This window comes from Monodon monoceros, unplaced genomic scaffold (genome assembly GCF_005190385.1).
Source record: "Monodon monoceros isolate NGI ecotype Baffin Bay Population unplaced genomic scaffold, NGI_Narwhal_1 Super_Scaffold_13, whole genome shotgun sequence".
Classification (NCBI taxonomy): domain Eukaryota; kingdom Metazoa; phylum Chordata; class Mammalia; order Artiodactyla; family Monodontidae; genus Monodon; species Monodon monoceros.
The window spans coordinates 79111420-79127023 of NW_021703769.1; the positions used below are offsets into that span (position 1 = coordinate 79111420).

General features: G+C 46.9%; 1 protein-coding gene across 2 annotated transcripts in view; it reads right to left on the reverse strand.

Moving 5' to 3' along the window:
* Positions 1-15604, reverse strand: part of COL26A1 (collagen type XXVI alpha 1 chain) — a 171747-nt gene that overhangs the window by 122897 nt on the left and 33246 nt on the right. For both annotated transcript variants that reach the window (XM_029221033.1, XM_029221035.1), the window contains exon 2: positions 5051-5173. In XM_029221033.1, the coding sequence (XP_029076866.1) occupies positions 5051-5173 (123 nt within the window). The remainder of the gene's footprint in view (positions 1-5050; positions 5174-15604) is intronic.

Consider the following 15604-nt stretch of genomic DNA (forward strand, 5'->3'; position numbering starts at 1 on the left):
GAAAGAATGGGAATTAAATTTTCCTTAACAAAGCTCCTGCTGGCTAAGTTTTGAAGGCAGAGGGAAGGCTCGTGACAAATGCACGTCTGCTCTGATTGAACATTCTGTTCTCAGCTCCTGATGCCAAGGAGAGGGAGAGGCCTCCCTGAAAGGCTGTAAACACCCACCCCAAAGACAAGACCCTGATGCTTCTGAAACATTATTCCTGTAATTTCTTAAGTCATAAAGCAAAGGGCAGTTGTGAAAATTAATGATCATTTAACATTTTTTCAGTTGAGGTCAGTAATTCAGTACTTAGCTCGTTTGGCTTTTCTTAAAGGTGCCTTATTGTATTTAGAAAATATAAAAACCTCAAGCTGTAATTTTGACATTAAGAAAGCCAGCCAACTGTTCCCTTCCTTCCAAGGTTTTTCAGTAAAGGGAATCCTGACAGTTCATTCTCTAAACCCAAATACAATACAATTGCACGTGTGTGTGCGCGCACATGCGTACGTGCTCTTTTTTGCTTCCACCTTGGGAGCTGACCGTGGGGTGCACCCAACACACGGGACTGTGGCTAAAGTTGAGGCATAAACTCTTCGTGTGCCTCAACTCCAAAGACAATATGAGTTTGCTGAAGTCAAATCCCATGTCTTGTAAAGAGCCACTTCCAAGCTTGGCTCCCCACTTGCAAAAAGCGAGACTGGTGGGGTCGGAACTGTGAGACAGGCATAGCCTTGCTTCTCAGTGGCCTGAATTCTGGGACCAATCAGCAGCTTCGCTGTTTGAAGGGCAGGGCAGCCCCTCCAACACTGAGCAGGATCCACACTGTCAGGTCCACTTATAGACCAGACTCCAAAGACCCTTCTTCTCAGAAGATGCTCCCAGGATCAGGAGGTGGTGACCTGGTCATCTGACGCTCCCTGATGATGAGAAAGGCAGGAGGTTCTTGGAATTAGGCTCCTGGGAGATGAGGGAGGGAGGGGAAGGGGGCGGGGGGTGTCTCTGTGCCCTCTGCTGAAAAGGAAAGGGGGTCAGCATCTTTTCTTCATTATGGATCCATTGGCCATCCCTCTAGCACAGCATTTAAAAGCAGTCCTTTAGGGACTTCCCTGATGGCACAGTGATTAACAATCCGCCTGCCAATGCAGGGGACACGGGTTCGATCCCTGGTCTGGGAAGATCCCACATGCTGTGGAGCAAGTAACTCTGTGCGCCACAACTACTGAGCCCACGCGCCTAGAGCCCGTGCTCCGCAACAAGAGAAGCCACTGCAATGAGAGGCCCGCACACTGCACGGAAGAGTAGCCACCACTCGCCACAACTAGAGAAAGCCCGCATGTAGCAACAAAGACCCAACACAGCCAAAAATAAAATATAAATAAATAAATAAATTTAAAATAAAATAAAATAAAAGCAGTCCTTTGCCTTCAATTTTTAATGGACGTATCCATTTACTTAGCCATTCCTCCTGCAGAATGAGTATATAAAAACACTTGTGTACCATGCGGACCCCAAGTTAAGAACCTCTACTACTAAAAAATGATGAAAATAGAAAATCACTATTTGGCCAACACCATAATAATAATTATGGCAAGCAAGAATCACCAATGGATGCTAAAATTACTGGGTGAAAATAGGATGAGGAACAGGACGTTTGTCTAGACTCAGATATCTCCCCACAAGATACTTATAAATGAAAAAGGGAGAAATAATTACACAACAGTGGAGAAACCTGGCAGACACCACCTTAATTAAGTGATCAAAGTTAACATCACCAGTATTGATTGATGTACCTCTTAATATGATGCCCTGAGAAAGGTACAACATGGCTTTTACAATCTCCTTGCCAAAAATGCATAACCTCCATCAAATAACTGGCCAGTACTTTCACAAGTGTTAAGGTCGTGAAAGACAAAGTAAGACTAAGAAATGGCCCCAGATTAGAGGAGACTAAGGAGATATGACAACTTAAATGAAAAATGGGAAAAAAAATAACAGAAAAATGATATTAGTGGGACAGTTGGTAAAATTTGAATAAGGTCTTAGTTTATAGTATTGCATTGTTGTTAATTTCTTGGCTTGGATAATTGTACTATGGTTATAGAAGATATTAATCTTTTTTTAAGATTCTTTTTTATGTGGACCATTTTTAAAGTCTTTATTGAATTTGTTACAATATTGCTTCTGTTTTATGTTCTGGTTTTTTTGGCTGCAAGGCATGTGGGATCTTAGCTCCCCAACCGGGGATCGAACCCCACCCCCTGCATTGGAAGGCGAAGTCCCAACCACTGGACTGCCAGGGAAGCCCCAAAAGATATTAATCTTAGGGGTATGCTATAGACTCAATATTTGTGTCACCCCACTAAATTCATATGTTAAAACCTAATCCCCAGTGTAATGATATTTGGAGGTGGGGACTTTGGGAGGTGATTAGGTCATGAGGGTGGAGCCCTCATGAATGGGATTAGTGCCCTTATAAAAGAGACCCCAGGGAACTCCCTCATCTCCTCTGCCATGTGAAGATACATTGAGAAGAGGGCTGTCTGTGAACCAAGAAAAGAGCTCTCTCCAGACAATGAATCTGCCAGCACCTTGATCTTGGACTTCTCAGCCTCCAGAACTGTGAGAAATAAATGTTTGTTGTTTAAGCCACCCAGTCTACAGTGGTTTGATATAGCAGCCCAAACGGACTAAGACAGGGAAGCTGGGTGAAAGGAAAAGTTATGCAGAAACTCTGTTTACTATTTTTTGCAACACTTACGTAAATCTAAAATTGTTCCCAAAAAAAAGTTTGAAAAAAAAAAAAAAACTTGTAGGGACTTCCTTGGTGGTCCAGTGGTTAAGACTCCACGCTCCCAATGCAGGGGGTCCAGGTTCAATCCCTGGTCAGGGAACTAGATCCCACATGCATGCCGCAACTGAGGAGCCCACAAGCTGCAACTAAGGAGCCTGTCTGCCGCAACTAAGAACCAGTGCAACCAAATAAATAAATATTTTTTTAAAAACACTTGTAAAAGTATTAAAATATATATAATGATGCAATTGAAGCATGGTCTGGAATGGCTAAACTAGGAAGCCACTTAAATATCCATCAATTGAGGACATGGGAAATAAATGATGATGCTTTTCTACAGTGGAATACTACACAGCTGTTAAAAATGAGGTGGCTCTATGGGAATATATTTCAAAATATTTTTCTGGGGGAAAAGCAAGTTGTAGAACAAAATAACATCATTTAGTATTTGTTTAAGAAAATACATTTATAATCAGGGACATAGAGAAGAGACTGGTGGTTGCTAAGGGTGGCGTGGAGGGGATTGGGAGCTTGGGATTAGCAGATACAAACTGGTATATATAGAATGGATAAACAACAAGGTCCTACTGTATAGCACAGGGAACTATATTCAATATCCTGTGATAAACCATAATGGAAAAGAACATGAAAAGAATGTATATATATGTATAACTGAGTCACTTTGCTATACAGCAGAAATTAACACAACATTGTAATTCAACTGTACTTCAATAAAACATAAATTTAAAAAAAAAGAAAATATATTTACATATATACGTATAAGTGGAGAAAAAAGTCTGGAATGACATATTAATAATGGGATTATGGAGGTGGCATCGGGAGAGGAAAGAATGCTCATTTTTTACCTTATTCAGTTATTACCGAATGTTTGAACTTTTTCTGCAGTGAGTATGTATCACTATCTTCATAATAAAAACAAACAATAATAATTCTGGCCCAGGATCTGATTCTCTGCCACATTTGTGGGTCCCACTAATTCATGCTGCAGGCTGATTCTGGTGTCAGCTCCATGGTGAGCCCTACAGGGGACAGCACTGTGTGGGCACAGGCCCTGACTCATGCATGGGCTCATTCTCCATCTCTGGTGATGAAAACATATCCAACTCATGATGACCCTCTGATGGTTAATTTTATGTGTCAACTTGGTTGAGTGACAGTACCCAGATATTTGATCAAATGCCGATGGATGTTGCCATGAAAGTATTTCTTTAGATGAGATTAACATCAAGGCGGTAAACTTTGAGTAAAGCAGATGACCCTCCATAATGTGGTGGGCCTCATCCAATCAGGTGAAGGCTTTCAGAAAAAGACTGACTTCCTCTGAGGAAGAGTAAATTCTGTCATCTGATTGCCTTCTGATTCCTTCTGAAACATCAGTTCTTCTCTGGGTCTCTGGCCCATTAGCCCATCCTGCAGCTTTTGGATGCGCCAACCTCTACCACCACATGAGCCAATTCCTTAAAAATCTCTCCATCTCCTATATATCTATCCAACACACACACACACACACACACACACACACACACTTATTCTATTGGTTCTATTTCTCTGGAGAACCTTACCTAATACAGACCTCATGCAGTAAGTCCTTTCAGTGGAGGGCACAAAGTGCTCTCTTAACATAGAAGGGAAAGGGATTTGGAGTTTGAGGAGGGTGGTCCCAGGCAGAGATGAGGAAGGGTCTTTGAGGCAGAAACGCAGGGCTGGAGAGGTGTGGGGGTGAGGGTGTAAGGGAAGCCAGTCCCTGGAGCTGGAGCAGGGCCTGGAGGGGGAGAGGACAACGAGGCACTGCAAGGTGGGGTCTCAGAGACCCAGAAAGTCTGGTCATTCATTCAGAGCTCTCCCTGTGAATGCCGAGGAGCTGCTGAGGGCTGGGAGCGGAAGGCACTGGGGAGAGGAGCAAGACTGTGAAAAGGGCCGGGCTTGAGGGGGGCGTGGCTGTGGGGGCGGGCCTATGAGGGGGCGGGCCTTGAGAGGCGGGGCTTGTGGGGAGGTGTGTGAGGGGGCCTCACCTGGCCCTTCTGCTCATCAAATACCCACTGGATTGTGAGGACTCTTCCGTGTGGGGAGCATGTCCCTTTCATCTTTGCGCACGCACACCCCCCATGCCCCGTACACAAAAGGTGCTCCATAAATGCGTGTCCGACTCTGTTTCCGAGAGTCAACCCCCCTATCCCAGCAGCTGTGCGAGGGTTGGATTCATCCAAGGGAACAGACAGGCAAGGCAGAGCTGGTCAGCCCCGCGGCCTTTACCTCACGAGGTTGGCGCAGGGCCCGGGCCACCGGCAGCTCTGGTACACGCGCTGGACCACTGTCTCTGAGCCGTTCTGCACCTGGCAGGACACCGTCCGTGTCACCGTGTGATGGCACCAGTGCCTGTGGGGAGAGCAACAGTCAGGTCAGTCCTGCCTGTTCCTGAGGTGCCGACTGTGGATCAAAAGGCCGTGCGGGCCGAGGAGGGGCCCCTCCACAAGCCGGAGGGACGGTGCTCCTGGGTAAGGGGCCCACTGAGACCCTGCGTACCGGTCTAAGGGGAAGGGAGAGTACCCACACCCCCTAGCCATGAAGCCCCAGCATCATTTCAGTCTTCAAACACTCCGTGCGAAATCAGTGATAAAGGCTGTCCCCCTGTCAGGAAATCCCACTCTGGAGGGGAAGACGGTCGGCGAGATGAAGAGAACACACGGGAACACTGGCTCATAGGAACAACCACAGGATGAGCACAGGGAACCATGGGAACCCAGCAGGGCCCCCAAACCAGGTCCTAAGAAAGGCCAATCAGCTGAGAACTGAAAGGTCAGAGTCAGCAGACCCAAAGTGTGGGGGCAATGAGGGGGGACCGTTCACAGAGGAGAGAGCAGGGTGAGCAAGGGCACATTGGCGAGACGGACTGCAGCTGCCCAGGGACCAGCGTGCAACTAGGCGTGGCCTGAGGCTGGAGGAAAGGGAGTAGCCAGGAGAAAGGAAGAGGCGGGGAACCTGCCAGAGGTGGGTCTTATGACATTGGTGGAGAGCCACTGAAGGACTGGGGGGTGGGCGCGGTGGGGAATGACTCAGATGGGTCTGATTTTAGAAAAGCCCCTCTGGTGCAGTGTGTAAGAGCTGAGGAGGCCTGAGCTGGGGCCTGCAGCGGGGAAGAGGGGACATGTGCAAACAATATGGTGATTGGATCAAGATGGCAGACACCTCCCCCTCCCATCTCCAGATCCTAGATATTGAAAATCTAAAAATAAGTCCCCACTGTGACATCGGCAAGATGGTGGGAGAGGAGGTCCCTTACTCAATACCCTTCAGTAACAGTAATTTGGCAGCCATTCTTGAACAAAAATGCCTTTGTGGGAGCTTTAGGATTTTTGCAAACTATTTATCTGATAAGGATTGATATCCAAAATATATAAGGAACTCATAAAACTCAATAGCAAAAAAATAGTAATAATAATCCAATAAAAATGGCCAAAAAATCTGAATAGACATTTTTCCAAAGAATACATATAAATGGCCAACAGGTATATGAAAATGTGCTCAACATCACTAATCATCAGGGAAATGCAAATCAAAATAAGATATCACCTCACACTTGTTAGGATGGCTATTATCAAAAAGACATGAGACAACAAGAGTGGTGGAGAAAAGGGAACCCTGGTACAGTGTTGGTAGGAATGTAAATTGGTGCAGTCATTATGGTAGGTTCCTCAAAAAATTAACAATAGAACTACCATATGATCCAGGAATCTCAATTCTGGGTATCTATCCAAAGGAAACAAAATCAGTATCCCAAAGAGATATCTGCACCTCCACGTTCAATGCAGCACTATTCACAACAGCCAAGATGGAAACAACCTAAGTGTCCATCTACAGATAAATGGATAAAGAAAATGTAATGTATATGTACAATGGAATACAATTATTCGACCACAAAAAAGAAGGTAATCCTACCAGTTGTGACAACATGGATGAACCTAGAGGACATTATGCTCAGTGAGTAAGTCAGACAGAGAAAGACAAATCTGTATGATCTCACTTATAAGTGGAGTCTGAAAATGTCAAACTCATAGAACCAGAGAGTAGAATAGTGGTTGCCAGGGGAGGGGGAATGGGAGAGATGGGGAGACGTTGGTCAAAGGATACAAACTTCCAGTTATAATATGAATAAGTTCTGGGGATCGAATGTACAGATTAGATCTGCACATAGTGATTATAATTCAAAATACCATATTGTATACTTGAAATTTGCTAAGAGAATAGATCTTAAGTGTTCTTACCACACACATAAAAAAGGTAATGTGAGATGACAGATGTGTTAATAATCCATGGTAATCATTTCACGATGTATACGCAATTAAATCATCATGTTTTAAACCAAAAAAATCAAGTTGTACAACTTGAATAAACACTTCTTAAATTTGTCAATCGGAGCTCAATAAGCAGAAAATACAAATAAAGTAAAAAATAAGTCCCTAACAGCATTGGAAAACAAAAAGCAGTGGGCCAGATATTTTGAGGAATCCTTGAGAGACTGAAAAGCATATGGGAATAAATTGAAGGAGGAAGTACAGTCCAAAACACACAGGGAAGATTGGGGCTCAAGGTGGGTGCAACATAGGAGCAGCAGAGGTGACTGTCAAAGGACCATGGTAGAAGGAGCCAGACAGGTAGGACCAGGATCCCTATCCCTGCTGGTGTCAAGAATCAGGCATTGAACTCACTTGTTTTGTGGCAGGTGTGGTCAGAATGGGTGCCTCAAAGGCTGATGACCTCCAGAAGAAACAGAGACCCTCTCAAGGTCAGACAACTGAATTCTTGCACATTCTTTATCCTATACTACCAACCCTCCAAGAGGCAAAGCAGCAGTGAACAGAGAAACAGAGACAAGCTAATGGAAAACCCCAAATGCCAACAATTGCAAATTTTTTAAGAAAAAAGGCCAACACCCTGAAAGAAAGGCACTGACTCAACAGATAATAAATCACACTTCAAGAAAAAACAATTAATGAAGCAAATAATGGAGACAGTTTTTTCAAGCACAATTAAAGTCCTTAAAGAGATAGAATTTTTCACTCATAAGAAATATTATGAAATCAAAAAATTAGATATGTTAGAAATGAAATGTATGACTGTGAAAATAAAAAGGCTTGACAGATGGGCTGAAAACACAGAACAGACAAAGCTAAGGAATGAGCTGATGAGCTGGAAATCTGAGCCGTGAACTTTCCAAGGATATACTGCAAAGGGACATAGAGATGGAAAATGTGTGAGAAAAGGTGAGGTACCTGGAGGACAGACCAAATTCCAGCATACATCTATTAGTAGCCCTGGAAGGGGAGATCAGAGAGAGCACAGGGAAGTATAGACTTAAAGCGATAATAAAGAATATTTTCCAGAGCTGAAGACATGAATTCTTTTGTGTGTGTGTGAATAATGTTTATTTTTTAATTGAGATATAGTTGATTTACAATGTTTCAGGTATATAGCAAAGTGATTCAGTTATATATACATATGCTTTTTCAGATTCTTTTCCATTATAGGTTATTACAAGATACTGAGTATAGTTCCCTGTGCTATACAGTAGGTCCTTGTTGTTTATCTATTTTATATATTGTAGTGTGTATCTATTAATCTCAGATTCCTAATTTATCCCTCCCCCCACCTTTCCCCTTTGGCAACCATAAGTTTGTTTTCTATGTCTGTCAGTCTATTTCTGTTTTGTAAATAAGTTCATTTGTATCATGTCTTTAGATTCCACACATAAGTGATATCCTATGATATTTGTAAAAGACATGAATTCTTAATTCAAAAGGGCCCACTGAGTGCTAAGCAAGATGAACAAAGACAGACATAATGCGGTGAAATTTCAGAACACTCAGAATGAAGAGAAAATACTAAACACTGAAGAAAGAAAAGAAAAAACAAATCACCTACAATAAACTGAAATTAGATTTCTTATGAGCAATATCAGAATTGGGAATATAGTGACACAACTGCTTCAAAGTTTTGAGGGGAAATATTTAGAAATATTTAGAATTCTATACCTGAACAAACTCTTCTTCAAAGGTGAAGGCAAAATAAAGACATTTTCAGATGCACAAGAACTCAGAAAGTTTATCAGTCACCTTTTCTGAAAGAATTACTAGAGGATGTATTCCAACAAACTAACGGACATAGGAGAGCATAGGAGGAATATATTAAACGTGAGGAGCAGTTACAAACAAAGAAACAATAATAAGATTTAAAAACAGCCTAGATCTAAAATCCAAGGTGATCTGAATATGGACAATGGCAAAGAGGGGACAGAAGGAACTAATATTTGCTGAGACTTTTGTCTTGTTTAAGGAAAAGATATAGAAACTACAACTTTAGGTGCAGTAGATAAATATACAATTAAATTTTAAAATTTAAAAAAAATTTTTAATTTTAAGATAAATACTAGAAAGTGTAGGAAGAGGACATAAAACTGACAAACCATGAAAGAAAGAAGTAAAACAAAGAAGATTTGATTAACCCAACAGAATGCTAGAAAAGCAAGAAAGTAGCAACAGAAAACACAATAATTAGAAGACAATGAAATTAGAAAGGAGAAGAAAGGAATTAACAAAGATGGAAGCAGAAATTAATGAAATAGGGCTTCCCTGGTGGTGCAGTGGTTAAGAATCCACCCCCAAGCACAGGGGACATGGGTTCGCACCCTGGTCGGGGAAGATCCCACATGCCGTGGAGTAACTAAGCCCGTGCACCACAACTACTGAGCCTGTGCTCTACAGCCCTCAAGCCACAACTACTGAGCCCACGTGCTGCAACTACTGAAGCCCACGCACCTAGAGCCCGTGCTCCGCAACAAGAGAAGCCACCACAATGAGAAGCCCACGCACTGCAACCAAGAGTAGCCCCCGCTCGCCACAACTAGAGAAAGCCCGTGTGCAGCATGCAACTAGAGAAGACCCAATGCAGCCAAAAATAAATAAAATTTTTTTAAAAAGAAATTAATGAAATAGATTACTTTCAAAAGTGAATCAACAAAATCAAACACAGGTCTAAAAAAAAATCAAACAGACAAAACCTAGACAATTTTTAATGAGAAACAAACAAAAGACATAAGAAGACATTAAGAACAAGAAAAAAATCCCCATAGAGATTAGAAATTGTAAATAAATATTATGTCTGATCTTACATCAACATTTTTCAAAATGTTGACAATTGGACAATTTTCTAGGAGAATATATTGGCACAGTCAAAAATACCATGAGAGAACATGAAAAAGTAATCAAAAGTTGATCCCTCTCCCCAAAGGCATCAGGAGACCTGGTTCTGCCACCAGTCTGCTGTGTGACTTGAGCAAAGTGATGTTCCCTCTCTGAGCCTCAGTTAAATAAAAAAATTCTACCTCTCAATGTTATTGTGAGGACTAAGTGAGCAGATCCATGTGGCACTACCTACCCCCAGGGGTCATGATTGATTACCTGGCTACTGAAACCCCACAACGTTCATACAAGTGTAAGGACTGTCCTTCCTATTTTGCAGATAGGAAAAGAAGTACTGAGAGATGAAACCTCACTGCCCATGGCTCAAATCAGAGGCCAAGCTGGGAAGGGAATCCAGCCTTCCTGCCCAGGCGGCCAGTAGGGTCCCACCTGTACAATACAAACCACTGCCTCTGCTAGTTACTCAGGGAAACTGGGCCTGGACCCCTCCTCCATCTCTACCAGGGAGCATCAGTGCCACCTCGGGCATTCAGCATGAGTCTCTTCGGGATGAACTGCTGTCCAATCTAAGGACAATGCTCCACCCTGAGATCTGCCCCTGGCGATGTGGAACAGACAGAGTCCAGCCACCTCTGGGTCAGAGCTTTCTATAGGGAAATGAGCTATGAACTGGAAAACATTTTCAGATGCCTTGATTCATCATCTCCAGACATTTGATCTTTTAATGGGCTGTAAATGGTTTCCCAAAATTAAAACCTGGCCAAAAACAACGAAGAAGGCAGGCAGAGACAAGCAAAGAGGGCTCCGGGCCTTTTCAGATGGAATTCTAAACCCCATTCATCTCCAGGCACCCGCAGTTCCAGGGAATCTCGGTGTCAGGCACTCTGCTCCCATATACGGTCCCCCTTAGGATCCCCGTCTCCTGAGTATCATATCTATGTCTCCTGTTTTGTGGGTGGCATCACACCACCGCCCACCACCACCCCCACCCCTGACCATGGTGGGTGCACAATGATGGGTGAACAAGGCTGTAAGGGCTACAGGATGACTCCGCCCAGAGACAGGCTTGGCAGGAGAAGTACGTCCCTTCTGTGACCCTACTGGAAGGACTGACCCAGGGGCAGAGATTTGGGGAGTGGCAGGGCTGGTCTTCAAACTGCCTAAGAAGTAAGGGTGGCCTTAGCAGCCTTCATCAGGATGGGGCAGGACTGGCTTTATTTGGGGGCATCATCTCAGCGACCTCCCTTCATCATCTCCCCCCCAACCCTCCTCAGCTGAGCTCTCGTGGAGGGTCCAGGATGTGAAACTCACTCCCAGCCTTGGGGACGGATCTGCTCCCCTCCAGGTCCGTCTTATGAGGGGAGGCCCCGCTCCCTGATAGGGAAGAGAAGCTAACTTGGCCCTGCTCCACCACGCCTGGGGGCTGCTCCTACAGCAGCTTTTGCCACGCTGTGTGTCTGGCTCTGTGGCTTGGCCAAGCCGTGAAATCCTTAATTTAGAGTCCTTTGGGAAAACAAGTGCTAAGTGCTTTCAGGAAATCATGTCATGATGGAATGGAGGGGTCTTCAGGACACCGCCAGCCCATGCCCACCTCTGAACATAACTAACCAACCCATCTATTTCACCCGGGGGATGCCACCACATCAGCCCTTCTCCCCTTAACCCTGGGACCCCCTCCCGCACCAGCCCATGAGCCCCAGTTCTATCTGAGCTTTGCTTTGGGACCTGATCTCACCTTCCCCTCCACCCCCAGGACTCTGAGCCTGAACCAAGCCCGAGGGCTTTGACAGTGATCTCCCTCCCCAAGAGGACCACCCAGTCTGCCCCCATGTCACTGTCCCATGCTCTGCTCCACCCCAGTGTGGCATCACCTCAATGCTTCCTCTTGAACCCCAACATATGTGCCCCACTTGCATGGACACACATCCTCATAGCCCACGGAACACCTCAGGACACACCATTTCAATCCATCCACTACGGAGACCATCGCTATCCAACACCTTCTCACTCCATCTTGGTGACCAGCACCAGTAAGTTCCCGGTCCCCTGACCCAGAACCCCCAGAGGCAAATCGCCACAGAACCCACATTTTCTCTCCCTTACTCTCCATGGCTGATCAGCCCCCACGTCAGGCAAGTCCTGCCTGCATCCCAGCCCTGGTCCCACAGTCCTGATTCCCACAGCCAGGCCCTTGCTGGTCGGCCAGCATCCGCCCTGTTTCCCTGCAATCTCCTCGAGGTGCCACCAGAGGGCGCTCCCTAAACCACAAATCTGGCCCTGTCACCCGGCCTCTGGAAACCCTTCCATAGCTCCCCATCCTCCACGGTTCCCACCCACCTCCCCGTTGTCACCTCCCACGACGCTCCATCTTGCCATTTATGCTGTCACTTTGTCCTCCCTGGCATGCCATCCCACCTTCTTTCACTCAGCCAACTCTTACCCTACCCGTCTCCATTCAGGCTCTGTCCCCTCCTGGAAGCCCTCCCTGACCCCCTGCTCCACAGGGCCCCCTGCATGCCTCTATCTTAACCCTCATCACACCTGATGACCACAGGCTCCGGACGACAGCAGGCCCCATAAAGGTGTGCTCATCTGACCCCAAGCCCCGCATCCCAGAGGGACCTTTTCCCATCCACATTCACTCACTCTCTTACCAAAAACTGCTTCTCGGGCTCGGCACCGTGGGGTTTGCTCCTGTGGCTGCAGCCACCCACCTTAAGGTTGGGGGTGTCCTGTGTCAGGCCCCTCTCCACCTGGCCCTCACTGTTCTATTACCTGACCACACCTGCCTGACTCCTACAGAGGCCAATTCCAGGGGGGTTGCCTGCCAGCTTGGCTCAAGAAACTCTGTGAGAAATGAGGTTTGCAACCTAAAGGCCATGGCCAAGTGGATAGGCAATTCAGATGACGCTGAGGCCACACCCATGACAAAGAGCCCACAGGGCCTGGGCTGGTTCCCTGAGAGATGCAGGCAGAGGAGCCAGCTCCCAGCCCCTTCCAGGGACAGGAAGAACAACTCTGGTGCAAGCAGAATCGGCCTGCCAGGATCCTTACCATACAGAGACCCTCTTCTGTGGGCAGAGTCAGGCCCAGTACCCCAAGACCTTTTTTTTTTTTTTTTTGCGGTACGCGGGCCTCTCACTGCCGTGGCCTCTCCCGTTGCGGAGCACAGGCTCCGGACGCGCAGGCTCAGCGGCCATGGCTCATGGGCCCAGCTGCTCCGTGGCATGTGGGATCCTCCCGGACCGGGGCACGAACCCGTGTCCCCTGCATCGGCAGACGGACTCTCAACCACTGCGCCACCAGGGAAGCCCCCCAAAGACCTGTTTTACGGTTGGCAAAGCAGTTTCACATACTGTTATAGGCTGAATTGTGTCCCCCCTCACACACAAATCCATACACTGAAGCCCTAACCCCAATTACCTCAAAATCTGACTGTATTTGGAGATAGGGTCTTTAAAGAGATAATTACATTAAAGTGAGGGCCTTAGGGTGGGTTCTAATCCAATAGGACTGGTGTCATAAGAAGAGGAAGTTTGGGGGCTTCCCTGGTGGCGCAGTGGTTGAGAGTCCGCCTGCCGATGCAGGGGACACGGGTTCTTGCCCTGGTCCGGGAAGATCCCACATGCCGCGGAGCGGCTGGTCCCGTGAGCCATGGCCGCTGAGCCTGCGCGTCCGGAGCCTGTGCTCCGCAGCAGGAGAGGCCACGGCAGTGAGAGGCCCGCGTACTGCAAAAAAAAAAAAAAAAGAGGAAGTTTGGATTCGAATGTGAACAACACAGGGAGAAGGTGGCCATCTGAGAGGCCTCAGGAGAAAGCACCCTCGTCAGCACCTTGATCTTGGACTTCCAGCCTCCAGAACTTTAAGGAAATTAACTTCTGTTGTTTCAGCTGCCCCCTGTGTGGTACTTTGTTATGGCTGCCCTAGTCAACTCACACACATACGTGACCTTGTTTAATCTTCTCAACAAGTCTCAGGTAGGAATTCTACAAAGAAGGAACCCCAGACTGCAGGGGAGACTCGAGGTCACACAGTGATAAGTGATCAGTTTAGGTTCTTTTCTTTTTTTTTGAATTGAAGTATAACTGACCTACAACACTGTGTTAGTTCCAGGTGTACAACACAGTGGTTCAATACTTCTATACATCACAAAATGATCACCACGATAAGTCTAGTTACCATCCGTCACCATACAAAGTTTTTACGCTATCATTGACTATATTCCCTATACTGTACATTTTATCCCTGAGATTCGTTTATCTTGTAGTTGGAAGTTTATACCTTTTATCTTAGGTCTTGAAGATCAGCCTTCTAATTCCAAACCCCAGGCTGTATCCACCTTGCCAGTGAGGACAGCAGAGTTAGACAGCAAATACAACATCCCCTGGCAGGCCCTTACGAGCCGTGTGCCTCAGGGGACCACCTCACATGCAAAACAGCAAGCAGAGGGGACGGCCCCCACCTCATGCGTGAAACCATTGCGACAACTGTTGAGGGCAGTTCAGGCCACAGCAGAGCTCACAGGGTGGGCTCCAAGCCGGTCCTGTCCCCTGCCCCCTCTTCCCTGCGGTTACCTAAATCAGACCTCCATTCAGCCTCACACAATCCTGGGTGGTCAGAACTGCTGTTCCGCCAGTTTTCCAGGTAAGGAAACCGAGGCACATCCAAAGCCACCCAACAAGTCAACAGACAACCCAGATTCGAGCCCAGCCCTTAGCCCCCTGACTACCTTGCCGAATTGACTTAGAGCTCACCCTGAGTGCATGGGTCTCGGCATACGGTGGTCTGTCCACCTGGGGCCGTGCTGCCGGGAGAGGGCCGTGCCACAGACCATGACGAAGGCAGCGGGGCTGCTGAGAGAAACCGCGGAAGCCCAGGAGCTGGGAGAAGCAGGGCCTGGGTCTTGGGAGGGGGTCAAGATCCGAGCTAGATCTCCCCAGCCCAGAGCAAGGAGCCAAGTCTAACAAGATGAAACATGACCAGGCAAATGTGGAGTCCTGCACTGCAGCCCCAAAACCCAGCGGACAGGCCCCAGATGGGGCGCAGTGGTTCTCGCCAACAATAAGTTCACTGTGAGTCAGAGGCGTGAGTCATAGGTGTGTGCAGCATGCAGAAAGCAAAGGCACTCTCAGGCTGTCTTAAGAGCAGAATAACGTCGAGAACATCCCCGCTCCCCTCTGCACTGGCCCACATATGGTGGACCCTGGGCTGTGCCACCCAGATCCCCCCTCAGTGAAGGGTCTTTAGACCTCAGCTGCCCAGAACCACCTTGCCCAAGGGCCGGCTCTTCCTGGGGCCCCGTCCAGTGTCTGGTCCCTGCACAAGATGAAAGGCTCAGTCATATGGACCTCAGGACAACTCGAAGGGCCATTGTAGGTGCAGGGCCCCCTGGAGGTCAATGGTAGTTGTCACTGGGTCCACATCAAAGCTCACCTTCTCCTTCTAACTCCTGCTTCTGCCCCTCCCTTCCACGGGCATCAATCTTAAGAGGCGCCCCCAATACACGTCCTCCCTCTTGGACCGCATCTCAGAATCTGCTTCCTGGAGACTCCACCTGGTGTCTGCCGTGAGCCCCAACGGGAAAAGGAACAAACTGAGAGCCAGTGCACTG